General features: G+C 36.0%; 1 protein-coding gene and 1 pseudogene across 1 annotated transcript; both read right to left on the bottom strand.

The window, feature by feature from the left end:
* Positions 1 to 3,159: 3,159 nt before the first annotated feature.
* On the bottom strand, positions 3,160 to 6,458 carry LOC105124680 (aspartic proteinase Asp1-like; annotated as a pseudogene).
* Positions 6,459 to 8,443: 1,985 nt separating this feature from the next.
* On the bottom strand, positions 8,444 to 11,715 carry LOC105124515 (aspartic proteinase Asp1-like). The gene is given in 8 exon segments (XM_011024559.1): positions 8,444 to 8,744; positions 8,850 to 8,922; positions 9,032 to 9,232; positions 9,639 to 9,777; positions 9,877 to 10,098; positions 10,221 to 10,444; positions 10,916 to 11,033; positions 11,305 to 11,715. Coding segments are annotated over 8 exon segments (1,290 nt in total). The 5' UTR covers positions 11,508 to 11,715; the 3' UTR covers positions 8,444 to 8,634.
* Positions 11,716 to 14,133: the final 2,418 nt, after the last annotated feature.

The raw sequence follows: 14,133 nt of genomic DNA, 5'->3' as shown, positions 1-14,133 counted from the left end.
AGGAGATGTTGGGTGTATCCAATTAGAAGGAAGGCAGATGTGCTTATAGTCTTTAAAACTTTCAAAGCGCGGATGGGACTTGAATCTGAAAAGAAGATCAAGTGTTTGAGGATTAACAATGGAAGAGAATATACTAGTGATGAATTTGATAACTTCTGTCAACATAAAGGTATCAAAAGGCAGTTCACAACGGTATACACTCCACAACAAAATAGAGTGGCAGAGCGGATGAACATAATTTTATTAGAAAGAACAAGAGCAATGTTGAAGGCTGCAGGTCTAGGAAAGTCATTCTAGGCAGAAGCAGTCAATACCGCCTGTTATGTGATAAATCGATCTCCATCAACCGCAATTGAGTTGCAAACACCGATGGAGTTGTGGACTGGAAAACCAGCTGATTATTCTCGATTGCATATATTTGGAAGTCCTGTGTACGTGATGTACAATACACAAGAAGTTAGCAAGCTGGATTCAAAATCCAGAAAATGTGTATTTTTGGGATATGCTGATGGAGTGAAGGGGTATCGCTTGTGGGATCCCACTGCCCACAAGGTAGTTATCAGCAGAGATGTCATATTTGCAAAAGGTAAAATACAAATGGAAGAGCATAATAGCATTCTAAAGGAGACTGCAACAGTCAACGTGGAAAATACTCAGAATCATGCTTCTTCTGAAGGTGTACCAGAGTATGAAGAGCAAGAACAAATAGATTCTGAAACTCATGAAGTTCGACGGTCGACTTGTGAAAGAAGACCACCGGCTTGACACTCAGAATATGTTACGGAAAGTAATATTGCATACTGTCTTCTAACAGAGGATGGAAAGCCATCAACTTTCCATGAGGCTATCAAAAGCACAAATGTATCTATATGGATGACAGCAATGCAAGAGGAGATTGAAGCTCTGCACAAAAATAATACTTGGAATCTTGTTCCACTACCACAAGAAAGAAAGGCCATTGGCAATAAATGGGTTTGCAAGATTAAACGTGATGGCAATGATCAAGTGGAGCGGTATCGTGCTAGATTGGTGGTGAAAGGATATGCTCAGAAAGAAGGAATAGACTTCAATGAAATATTTTCTCTGGTAGTACGACTTATGACAATCAGAGTAGTCTTGGCAATGTGTGCTATATTTGATCTTCACTTGGAGCAGTTAGACGTGAAAACTGCATTTCTTCATGGAGAACTTGAAGAAGAAATTTATATGCTCCAACCAGAGGATTTTGCTGAAATGGGTAAGGAGAACTTGGTTTGCAGGTTGAACAAATCTCTATACGGTCTCAAACAGGCGCCGAGGTGTTGGTATAAGAGATTTGATTCCTTCATAATTAGCCTTGGGTACAACAGACTCAGTTCAGACCATTGTACGTATTACAAGAGGTTTGAAGAAGATTTCATCATTTTGTTGTTGTACGTGGATGACATGTTGGTGATAAGCCTCAACAAAGATCGAGTCTAAGAATTGAAGGCACAATTAGCTAGGGAGTTTGATATGAAGGACTTGGGACTAGCAAACAAGATTCTAGGGGTGCAAATTTACCGAGACAAAAGCAAGAGGAAGATTTGGCTTTATTAGAAGAATTATCTGAAGAAGATCTTGTGACGCTTCAACATGCAAGATTGTAAGCTAATTTCCACCCCACTTCCTATTAACTTCAAATTATCCTTAAATATGTCTCCTAGTAATGAAGCAGAGAGGATGGAGATGTCTTGAGTACCGTATGCATCAGCAGTGGGAAGTTTAATGTTTGCCATGATATGTACAAGACCAGACATTGCATAAGTAGTGGGAGCAGCTAGTCGATACATGGCAAATCCTGGTAGGGAGCATTGGAATACAATTAAGAGGATCTTGAGATACATCAAGGGTACCTCAGATGCTGCATTATGTTATGGAGGATCAGAATTTACTATCAGAGGATATGTTGATTCAGATTTTGCTGGTGACATTGAGAAAAGAAAGTCCACTACAGGTTATGTGTTCATAATTGCAGGAGGAGCTGTGAGCTGGGTCTCTAAACTACAGACTGTTGTAGCGTTATCCACAACAGTTGTAGCGTTATCCATAATAGAAGCTGAGTACATGGCAGCTACACAAGCTTGTAAAGAAGCAATATGGATGAAGAAACTTATGGAGGAGCTCGAGTACAAACAAGAGAATATTCTTTTGTATTGTGATAGTCAAAGTGTCTTGCATATTGCAAGGAATCCAGCATTTTATTCAAGAACAAAATACATAGATGTTCAGTATCACTTTGTTCATGAAGTGATGGAAGATGAAAGTGTGGATTTTCAGAAGGTTCACACAAAAGAAAACCCAGCAGATGTTTTGACCACACCAGTCAACACTGATAAGTATATATGGTGCAGATCCTCTTATAGCCTAGAAGAAATGTAAGCAACATGAAGATGACAAGTATAGAAAGGATAGAAGAGGCACAAATGATCGTGTGAAGACTTGTTTAAATCATTAAAGTCTTCAAATGAGAGAATGTAAAAGCAAGTTGGCACAGCCAGCTAAGTCCAAAACAATAGGCATCAATTTTAGTGCCTAAGTAAAAAACAATGGGCATCAATTCGGTGCCACTTGCAGCACCAATTGGTGCCCCTTTTTCTCATGCATGGATGCTTGCCTATAACTCAAAAGAGAAATAAGAGAGGAAGAGTAGAGTAAGAGAGGGAAAATAATCCCATAAAATTGTGAGAATTTGTGAGAGAGTAAGTGAGGTGTTTTCTCCTATTATTAGAGAGATTTCAGTTGTTCTCCTATTAATAGAGAGAGGTTGTAATTCCCACATTACTTAGTAAAATCCTTCTACACTTGCCTGTGGACGTAGCCTAATTTGGGTGAACCACGTAAATTCTAGTGTGTCATTTCTCATTTTATCCTGTCCTTTATCTTTTAACTTGTCGGGTTTGCATGTTAGTATCCTAACATATATAAATAGTAAATAAGATCATACCAAGCTAAAAAATAAAATAATAATAATAATAAGCTTACCTGGAAGGAACTGTGACCCTACCGAGCTTCAAACATGGATATTCAGTTAGATGCTAATCGAGCATCAACGTCTTTTATTATTATTATTATTATTATTATTATTATTGTATTATTAGATAAGAATTTCCTAAATTCAGAATTTAAAGATACAAGGGAAATGAAAATAATTTGTATGGCTCATTATGTTATTAAATTTTCATAACACATCAAGTATAATTGTGGGGTCTGATTCACTCGACAACATATACATAGTATTACTTCACAAGGAATCTGCTGTAATGGTGGAAGAATACAATGTTATAGCTTAGCAGCTTTCTGTACAGGACAATGTTTTTTTAACCTGTCATCAAATGATAATGCTTCTGGATCTAGGAAGCCTGTCGCAATTTCCAGGTGCCCATCCAATCAGTTGCTTCTCATTGTCATAAATCACCACTCTGTCTTGCATTGATATGTCTAATAAAGCCACGAGAAAGGAAATTGTAAGGAATTTTAAGCCATGTGGTAGGATGATTTTCTCGATATTTCAAGCTATACTCCAAATTATACAGAAAATATTACCTCCAATGACATTCAGATCATTTAGACGTACTTCTGTACCATTTAGAATTCCCAAGCAAGCGTTTCCCTTGGACTGGAAAAGATTTTGCCAACATTCATTGAAACACAAAGGCTCATTATGGCTGCATCAGAGATTGAACTTGAAAACAGGTGGTGGAAAAACTGTTGAAGGGTGGACTTACTGATATTATAAGAGAAGCTTCTGGTGGGAATTCAAGCTGAGTTTTAGATTTTCCATCATTCGTAAAGCTCAATGCAAAGGTCTTGAAGTATTTCTTGACATCATGTACGTTTTTGAAAGGTTTCTGTCCTTTCCAGCAAATTGGAAGCGTCCGATCATCCAGTGCTTCACTCAAAGACTTCGTGGATAATTCTCCTTTTATCTAAAAGAAACATGACATGAATGCATGAAATTCAACTATAAAGGATGGTTTCATTGGGAAGTAATCTAAGCTTCAAGCCAAACTGAGTGAAAATTCAGTTTCAAGCATTTGAAACATGCGATAACTGATATCCATCTATCATCTAGACAATTAAGATAATGTTTGAGTGGGAAATTAAACTGCAAATTAAGAAAACAAATATATTGCAAATTTAAAGAATCTTTTTCTCGTAGATGTAGAGAATTTCGAATTCATTGAGCAATGATTTCAGGTATTGAGAAATGTAGTGCAAAATTAAGGTGATGATGACATACTCTGCTCAGGTTGCACCAATGCAAATGTCAGGCTCTTAGTTCTTTTTTTTTTTTTAGATAAATGTCAGGGCCCGGGCCAGCTTACGCGCACCACGACTTATTACACAGGCCCTGGAGTTAATGATCATGTAAGCCTTCAGTGGCCATCATATCAGCAAACAAGGACTCGAAACTGAGACCACAGAGGGAGCAAACCCCTTAATCCCAAGTTCTTACCACTTGGCCACCACCTAAATAGTTTCAGGCTCTTAGTTCTTAATGTTACTATATGTGGCTTATTTTATGAGAATTTTTCCCCCTTACCCGAGAAAATAGACCTTAATAAGCTTGAGAATTAAGGTAGGTATAAGAGGCCCCGCTGTCAAAAGCTATAATCAGGTTTTTAAACCAAGTAGTTTTCCCATCAAAAGTCAATTCAGCGAATCCAGGTGAATAGTGTTTCCTGCCATGCACAATAAGGATTTACCATAAGAATATGAAGATATGAACTATAAAAGCTAAACTTTGAGAAGATGAAAGGAAGTTCGTGAGGCCTAATTACGGCCTAATTACGCATTGGGTGACATTGGTGTCCAAACTACACGAGATGAATCATAAAGATCATCCCCGAAGAAGAGGAATCCTCCACCGCGCCCACTCAAACAGTGTCCAATCACATTTCTCACTAAACCCAGACCACTAAGCTGTGATACAATGCTAGGTTTGCCCCGGCCAAGACCAAGCACTCCGTCTATGGGGTGATAAGTCCCACCTGGAAGCTGATCATATCCACACCTGTTAGAGGAGAAAACAAACAGAAAGAGCAAATGATTTAGATTATGCATGCGTGCCGACCAAATGAAAAATGTATCGAGTCTCAGTAAATTTTAATAAAGAAAGAAAGCAAAGAAAACAACCCAAGGGCTAGAAGAGGACTCTGACGCTTTTCACTTGTAAAGTTGAGATTAAAGGCATCCTTGACAAGGACGCCAAGGGATGATCCACCATCAGCATACTAAACCTCATAGTCACACTGCTCTGGGTTTTCATGTTTTTGGTCATCACTGGTGCACAAGGATTGACAAATGAGGTCCTTCCAAACCACTAGATTGTTACTGGGTTTGTAATATGAATGAGGAGCCTATAAATGAAAACTAATCACGTTACTCAGTTATTGAAAGAGCATAAAATCAAGCATAGGATATCGAAACTACTTAGAATCACATGCAAGTTTGAAATACAATGATAGTTGCAAGATCGAAGACAAATTATAGAGCAAACGCTGGGAAATTTGCCTTTGACAAAGCAGCAGAAGTTTACAGATTTACGTTAAAACAAGTAACAAAACTATGTTGAAACTAACCACATCAATCAAATCTGGATAAATAACTAGAGGGCCATCTGTGAGTTGCAGCATTATACAATAATTCCATCCTTCAGGTTTAGCTTAAGCCCAAGGACAAGATCCTTAGACACCATGGTGATCGTGCAGGTTTGACCATTTCATCATGTGATTAACATCATGAAAGAAATGAATGCTAAATTAATTTTTCTTTTCATAAACTGTTAATAAATTGGTTGGACAAAATAGAGAAAACCTGTCATAATGATCTTTACCTCTGTGCATTGGACACAGGGAGCATCACATTGGAGCCATGTAAGATCACTCCCAGTATCTACATCGAGCAAGTAAGGTTATGATGGTTGGCCAATGTTGAGGGTCACATTATAGAAGCTGCACAATGAAATTCTATAATTTTAGCAACAAACGATTGAATTATACAGTTACAGTCGGGAATCCAGATGACCACAAAACTCCAAGAATTATTGCATCGCCATCCATGAAGGTTATGAAATCTCAATTGATAGAACTGAAAAGAGTCAAAGACAAATAAACTCCTACGAAAAAATATTGGAACCATGAAACATAGCTAAATACTATGGAATCATACTCGATAAAAAATAAAAAAAAAACAACAAAAAAAAGAGTCGAAACCCATTTCAGTTATGCGCTTACCAGTAGGATAGACATTCCCGTGAAGTGGTAAACAATGGATGATGGAACGCTTTTGATCAACATTGATGAACCCGTTGTTTCACTTGACATCATAGCCTTTCTCCATCTTTGCTGCCTATCATCACTAGCAGCTGATGATCTTAAAATCAAAACTAGCACTAACACCCCCACCACCCAAAAACCAACCTTTTCTTTTCTCATTTCTCTCTGTTTCGACAGTCATTGAATGGTTGTTTCTGGTGATTAATTAATGCAATACAACTTATTTGATAAATGGCTAGAAAAAAACTACTACTTGGTCAATTCACTAGTATTGATTGATTTGTAAGAAGCCCGTATGAGTCCAAATTTATTTTTATTGACATGGGGGCTTTTGCTTGACAATTAAGGATTCATGGGTGTTGCTCGGTTCTTGGAATCTTGACTTAATTACCAATTAAAAAATTGAGATTTCTTCAAATGTGATTGTTAAAGGTTTTTTTTATTCTTTTCCTCCAGTGAGATAGGAGGATCATGTTGGTGGATTTAGCACTAATTCTTTTTTTAGAATAAATGTAAAGGCAACTAAAAGAATTTGCAGCAAGTTAAGGTATATAAATTGCCTCTTCATCTAAGCACAAACACAGTTGTGTATAATTAATGGCAAGGCATATTCAGATGCTCTGGTTTAGCTAAATTATCATGGCAACTTCATGGGAACTTCCATGAGAGGGACATTAGAAACAAAGCCAAATCAATAAAATGGAATGGTATAGTCTTCACCTCCATGGTGGCTTGCCTTCCACCTTCCAAGCTCGAGGATTGAGTCATGGAGACTTCTCTTCTGTTTCATGAGCAAACTGTTATTCATCATTTTAATTGTGTTTTTTTTCCTTTATAAAATGTCTTCATTTTTAGCCAAATTTTATGCTTTTAAAAGGGTATACTGCATCTCAGAAAGAATTAACAACCAACTTTACTGAAGCTATTAGCTTATACATTTCACAATTAAAAGGAATAACTTTTAAAATCATAAGCAAATAGGTTTTAAATTTCAATTTACTATTGTTTCTCATGAGTTGACAAGTTGATATACATCTAATATGTAAATTCAAATTAAAAATTTTAAAAATAATAAAATTAATCTTGACTAATGTAGAATTAATAAACTCTATTAAAATCATGCAAAATCATACATTTACACCCAAATTTACAAGTTTATAATTTTTCTTTTTTTTTTAAACACCTGTTTTGGGATCGACTCTGTACATGAAGTTAATGGGGCTTTTGTATTAGATGCAATTCACTTACTTAGGGTAGGGTTGTTACATGTTACCTAACTGCATTGTCCGAGAATATGGTAGATATTATATTTAAAGTATTTTTTTATTTTGAAATAAATTAAAATAGATTTATTTTATGTTTAAAAAATTATTTTTGATATCTACAAGATTTAAAAATATTAAAAAACTTAATTTAAAGCTAAATAAATATTAAAAATGCAGTTCAACTAGAATGCTAAAAATTTCCAATCTTACCTTTTTCTTTGCATTTTATCAACACAAATCGGAAGGTAAACAGACTCTCTCAGTTAAACTGTTGAAGCGTTATGAGTCTAAGTTGCACTTGTAATTTTCCTGGAACAAGCTATGCTTCGATTCTTAAATTAATATTTATAATTCTCTTAAAATAAGAGATCTTTCAATATTTAAATTAGTATTTGTAATTCACTTAGAACAAGAGATACTTTGATTCCATTTCTAAGTTAGTATTTAAGTTTTATTTTCAAGTGATAAATAAGTATAATTTCAAGAATATAAAAATAATATTTTTACAGAGAAAAAAATTAATATGTTCTCCGTGTATCATGTTGAGTGTGTTCTATGTGTATTGAAAAGAAGATAAGTATAGTGTTCTTGGATGAATAATCATATGGATCTTTTTTATTTTTGAAAATTTAATATATAGTGTGAAAAATATCTTAAAAATATCTAAAAAAAATATTATATATAAATAGTAAATAAGATCATACCAAGCTAAGAAATTAAAAAAAAAAAGCTTACCGGGGAGGGACTGTGACCCAACCGAGCTTCATACATGGATATTTGGTTGGGATGCTAATCGAGCATCAACGTCTTTTAATTTATTTATTATTATTGTATTATCAGATAAGAATTTACCCAATTCAGAATTTAAAGATACAAGGGAAATGAAAATAATTTGTATGGCTCATTATGTTATTAAATTTTCATAACACATCAAGTATAATTGTGGGGTCTAATTCACCCGACTGCATATACATAGTATTACTTCACAAGGAATCTGTTGTAATGGTGGAAGAATACAATGTTACAGCTTAGCAGCTTTCTGTACAGGACAATGTTTTTTTAACCTGTCATCAAATGATAATGCTTCTGGATCTAGGAAGCCTGTCGCAATTTCCAGGTGCCCATCCAATCAGTTGCTTCTCATTGTCATAAATCACCACTCTGTCTTGCATTGATATGTCTAATAAAGCCACGAGAAAGGAAATTGTAAGGAATTTTAAGCCATGTGGTAGGATGATTTTCTCAATATTTCAAGTTGTACTCCAAATCATACAGAAAATATTACCTCCAATGACATTCAGATCATTTAGATGTACTTCTGTACCATTTAGAATTCCCAAGCAAGCGTTTCCCTTGGACTGGAAAAGATTTTGCCAACATTCATTGAAACACAAAGGCTCATTATGGCTGCATCAGAGATTGAACTTGAAAACAGGTGGTGGAAAAACTGTTGAAGGGTGGACTTACTGATACTATAAGATAAGCTTCTGGTGGGAATTCAAGCTGAGTTTTAGATTTTCCACCATTCATAAAGCTCAACGCAAAGGTCTTGAAGTATTTCTTGATATCACGCACGCTTTTGAAAGGTTTCCGTCCTTTCCAGCAAATTGGAAGCGTCCGATCATCCAGTGCTTCACTCAAAGACTTCGTGGATAATTCTCTCTTTATCTGAAAGAAACATGGCATGAATGCATGAAATTCAGCTTTAAAGGATGGTTTCATTGGGAAGTAATCTGAGCTTCAAACCAAACTGAGTGAAAATAGTTTCAAGCATCTGAAGCATGTGACAACTGATATCCGTCTATCATCTAGACAATTAAGTTAATGTTTGAGTGGGAAATTAAACTGCAAATAAAGGAACACAAATATATTGCAAAATTAAGGAATCTTTTTCTCATAGATGTAAAGAATTTCGAATTCATCGAGCAATGATTTCAGGTATTGAGAAATATATTGGAAAATTAAGGTAATGATTGACATATTTTGCTCAAGTTGCACCATTGCAAATGTTAGGCTCATAGTTCTTAATGTTACTCCATGTTTGGCTTATTTTATGGGAATTTTTTCCACTTACCAGAGAAATTACACCTTGATACGCCTGAGAATTAAGGTAAGTATAAGAGGCCCCGCTGTCAAAAGCTACGATCAGGTTTTTGAACCCAGTAGATTTCCCATCAAATGTCAATTCAGCGAATCCGGGTGAATAGTGTTTTCTGCCATGCACAATGAGGAGTTACCATAGGAATATGAAGATCTGAACTATACAAGCTAAACTTTGAGAATATGGAAGGAAGTTCGTGAGGCCTAATTACGCATTGGGTGACATTGGTGTCCAAACTACACGAGATGAATCATAAAGATCATCCCCGAAGAAGAGGAATCCTCCACCGCGCCCACTCAAACAGTGTCCAATCACATTTCTCACTAAACCCAGACCACTAAGCTGTGATACAATGCTAGGTTTGCCCCGGCCAAGACCAAGCACTCCGTCTATGGGGTGATAAGTCCCACCTGGAAGCTGATCATATCCACACCTGTTAGAGGAGAAAACAAACAGAAAGAGCAAATGATTTAGATTATGCATGCGTGCCGACCAAATGAAAAATGTATCGAGTCTCAGTAAATTTTAATAAAGAAAGAAAGCAAAGAAAACAACCCAAGGGCTAGAAGAGGACTCTGACGCTTTTCACTTGTAAAGTTGAGATTAAAGGCATCCTTGACAAGGACGCCAAGGGATGATCCACCATCAGCATACTAAACCTCATAGTCACACTGCTCTGGGTTTTCATGTTTTTGGTCACCATTGGTGTGTAAGGATTGACAAATCGGGTCCTTCCAAGCCACTAGATCGTTACTCGGTTTGTAATATGGATGCGGAGCCTGTGAATGAAAAGTAATCACGTTACTCAGTTATTGAAAGATCATAAAATCAAGCAGAGGATATCAAAACTACTTAAAATCACAAGCAAGTTTGAAATACAATGATAGTTGCAAGATCGAAGACAAATTATAGAGCAAACGCTGGGAAATTTGCCTTTGACAAAGCAGCAGAAGTTTACAGATTTACGTTAAAACAAGTAACAAAACTATGTTGAAACTAACCACATCAATCAAATCTGGATAAATAACTAGAGGGCCATCTGTGAGTTGCAGCATTATACAATAATTCCATCCTTCAGGTTTAACTTAAGCCCAAGGACAATATACTAAGACACCATGGTGACCGTGCAGGTGTGACCATTTGATCATGTGATGAAATCATGAAATGAATGCTAAATTAATTTTTCTTTTCATAAACTGTTAATAAATTGGTTGGACAAAATAGAGAAAACCTGTCATAATGATCTTTACCTCTGTGCATTGGACACAGGGAGCATCACATTGGAGCCATGTAAGATCACTTCCAGTATCTACATCGAGAAAGTAAGGTTTTGATGGTTGGCCAATGTTGAGGGTCACATTATAGAAGCTGCACAATGAAATTCTATAATTTTAGCAACAAACGATTGAATTATACAGTTACAGTCGGGAATCCAGATGACCACAAAACTCCAAGAATTATTGCATTGCTATTCATGAAGGTTATGAAATCTCAATTGATAGAACTAAAAAGAGTCAAAGACAAATAAACGCCTACGAGAAAATATTGGAACCATGAAACATACCTAAATACTAAGGAATCATACTTGGCAAAAAAGAAAACAAACAAAAAAGAAAATCCATTTCAGTTATGTGCTTACCCAGTAGGATAGACATTCCCATGAAGTGGTAAGACAATGGATGATGGAACTCTATTGATCAACATTGATGAACCCGTTGTTTCACTTGACATCATAGCCTTTCTCCATCTTTGCTGCCTATCATCACTAGCAGCTGATGATCTTAAAATCAAAACTAGCACTAACACCCCCACCACCCAAAAACCAACCTTTTCTTTTCTCATTTCTCTCTGTTTCGATAATCACTGAGTGGTTTTTTCTGGTGATTAATTAATGCAGTACAACTTATTTGATAAATGGCTAGAAAAAAACTAAGATTTGATCAATTCACTTGTATTGATTGATTTGTAAGAAGTCCTTATGAGTCCAAATTTGTTTTTATTGACATGGGGGCTTTTGCTTGACGATTAAGGATTCATGGGTATTGCTTGGTTTTGTAATCTTAACTTAATTATCAATTAAAAAATTGAGATTTCTTCAAATGTGATTGTTAAAGGTTCTTTTATTCTTTTCCTCCAGTGAAATAGGAGGACCATGTTGGTAGATTTAGAACTAATTCTTTTTTGAGAATAAATGTAAAGACAACTAAAAGAATAAATGTAAGTTAAGGTATATAAATTGCCTTTTCATCTAAGCAAGTTAAGGTATATAATTTGCCTTTTCATCTAAGCACAAACACGTCTAAGCACAAACACAGTCGTGCATAATTAATGACAAAGTATATTCAAATGCTCTGTTTTAGCTGAATTTCATGGAAACTTTCATGAGAGGGACATTAGAAACAAAGCTAAATTAATAAAATGGAATGGTGTGGTTTTCACCTCCATAATGGCTTGCCTTCCAAGTTTTAAGCTCGAGGATTGAGTCATGGAGGCTTCTCTTTTGTTTCATGAGCAAACCGTTATTCAGTCCTTATATTTTTAGTAAAATAACTAATAAGTCTTTTAGTTAATTTTTTAGATCTGTTTTCCTCTGCTTTCCGTCCTTATCTGCTTCACTTTCTCCTTTCTCCGGTCTGTTCTTGGGTCTTCGTCTTCTTCTCCTCTGCTTCGGGTGGCGGCGGAGTCGTGGGTGTCGGCCAGGTGAGGGAGGAGCACGGCGCTGCTACTGCTGAGTAGAGGAAGAAGGAGCGGCGGACTGATCTGGGTCCGTTAGGGGATGCTGCTGCTGTCGGCCAGATGAGGGAGGAGCCGTCGAGGAAGGGGCTTCGGCGTTGATTTGGCCGTTCGCTGCTGTGAGAAGGCCGTGGCCTGCGGCCGGTGGAAGGGGGGAAGATCTGTGGGTCTGACCGGCTGCAGTGGTCGGGTCTGTTCGCTGAGCCGTAGAGGGAGGCCGATGGGTCGGCTGAGAGAGGAGGAGAACGGCGCTGTTGCTGGATGGTCCTCACCCTTGTTGGTGGTAGCGGCCTACGATGGCTGCCGGCGAGAAGGGAGAGCGAAGGCTGGCTGGTTCTCTGTGGGGGGAGCTCAGTGGCCGGCTATGAAGGAGAAGAAAGAATGGCCAGAAGGAGGGGGGCGGCTGGTGTGTGGCTGGTCAAGAGAAAGGGAAAAAATTGAAAACGGGGAAGGGAAAATGGGAAGGAAACAATGGGGAAACAATGGAGGTCGGTCTGAGGGGGGAAAAATGAATGTGGACGATGGCCTTTTTTTTGTTGGCTGGGTCCGGTGGGGTGAAAAATTCAAGCAGGGAGGGGGCCGGCGGCTCCGGATGAAGGAGAAGGAAATTTAGGTTTAGGGTTTTTTCTTTTTTTTTTTTGTCAAAATTGTCTTTTTTTTGTTTTTTTTTTTGTCAAAATTGCCTTTTTATTTGTTTGTATTGAAGGATGTAAAATGGTGTTTGGATTTTAAAATTGATATCTTAATTTTTTTGTAAATTTTGATTTTTTTATATTTTTTGAAAATAAGCAATATTAATATCAACTCAAAAAGCCAATGATTTTTTGTAAAAATTTTTTCTTCTTCTGTCGTTATCCTTTTTAAGGCCTCATATAAATATACAAAAAATTACAAAAGAGGAAAAAAACCAAAAAGTTAGAAAAAGAAAATAAAAAAGAATTTAAAAAATATATTAATGGAGAGAACATGAAGAACACTTAGAAACTTGCCAAAGAATGGTTGGGGGATCAAAATATAAAAGGTTGGAAAAATTAACAGTTCAATATAAATTGGTAAAGGCTCCTTGAATTAGAAAATAAAATTTGAAAAATAAAATTTAAAATTAAATATTTAAATAAAATTGAATTACTCCTGACATAAATAGTACAAAAGAATTTATATTTGTTATGCAAACAAAGTGGTGGTCATCAATCGTTCTTGAAAATGATAAATTCATATCTAATATACATTCGAAAATGTATCATGACCATACATTTAATTATACAATAGCATGTGCATCGTGATCATGAATTTAATCATACATTCATTTATAAATTGGCATATGTATAGAAGGTTGTGACATAGGTCCCCCACGTAAGACCTATTATACCAAACTAAAAGGAAAAATGAAAAAATGCAGAGAAAACTTATCTAAAATCACATTATCAAAGATAACTAAAATCTATAAAGAATAAAGTTGCTAAAATGACTAATACTTTAAAAGAAGTCTCTGTCAAGACCTTTATGTGAAAGCTGACTAAGGGTAAAAAGTTTTAAAATTCAGTGACTGATTAGTACTTAAAAGTGCATTTTTATCATGGTTTTATATCATCATTTTGTACTTGAAGTATCAATAACTCCTTAACTAAAGCATGTTTTATAATAATATATCTAATAATATAAGATACCTTTAATTTAAGGTAAATGTTCATTTTAAATTGAGGCCTATCACATAAATAAAAGGATTGATTGATGA

The sequence above is a fragment of the Populus euphratica genome, unplaced genomic scaffold, assembly GCF_000495115.2.
Source record: "Populus euphratica unplaced genomic scaffold, PopEup_1.0 scaffold35.1, whole genome shotgun sequence".
Taxonomy (NCBI): domain Eukaryota; kingdom Viridiplantae; phylum Streptophyta; class Magnoliopsida; order Malpighiales; family Salicaceae; genus Populus; species Populus euphratica.
Note: the sequence above shows the minus strand (reverse complement) of the source record. Positions and strands in the feature narration are given on the sequence as shown.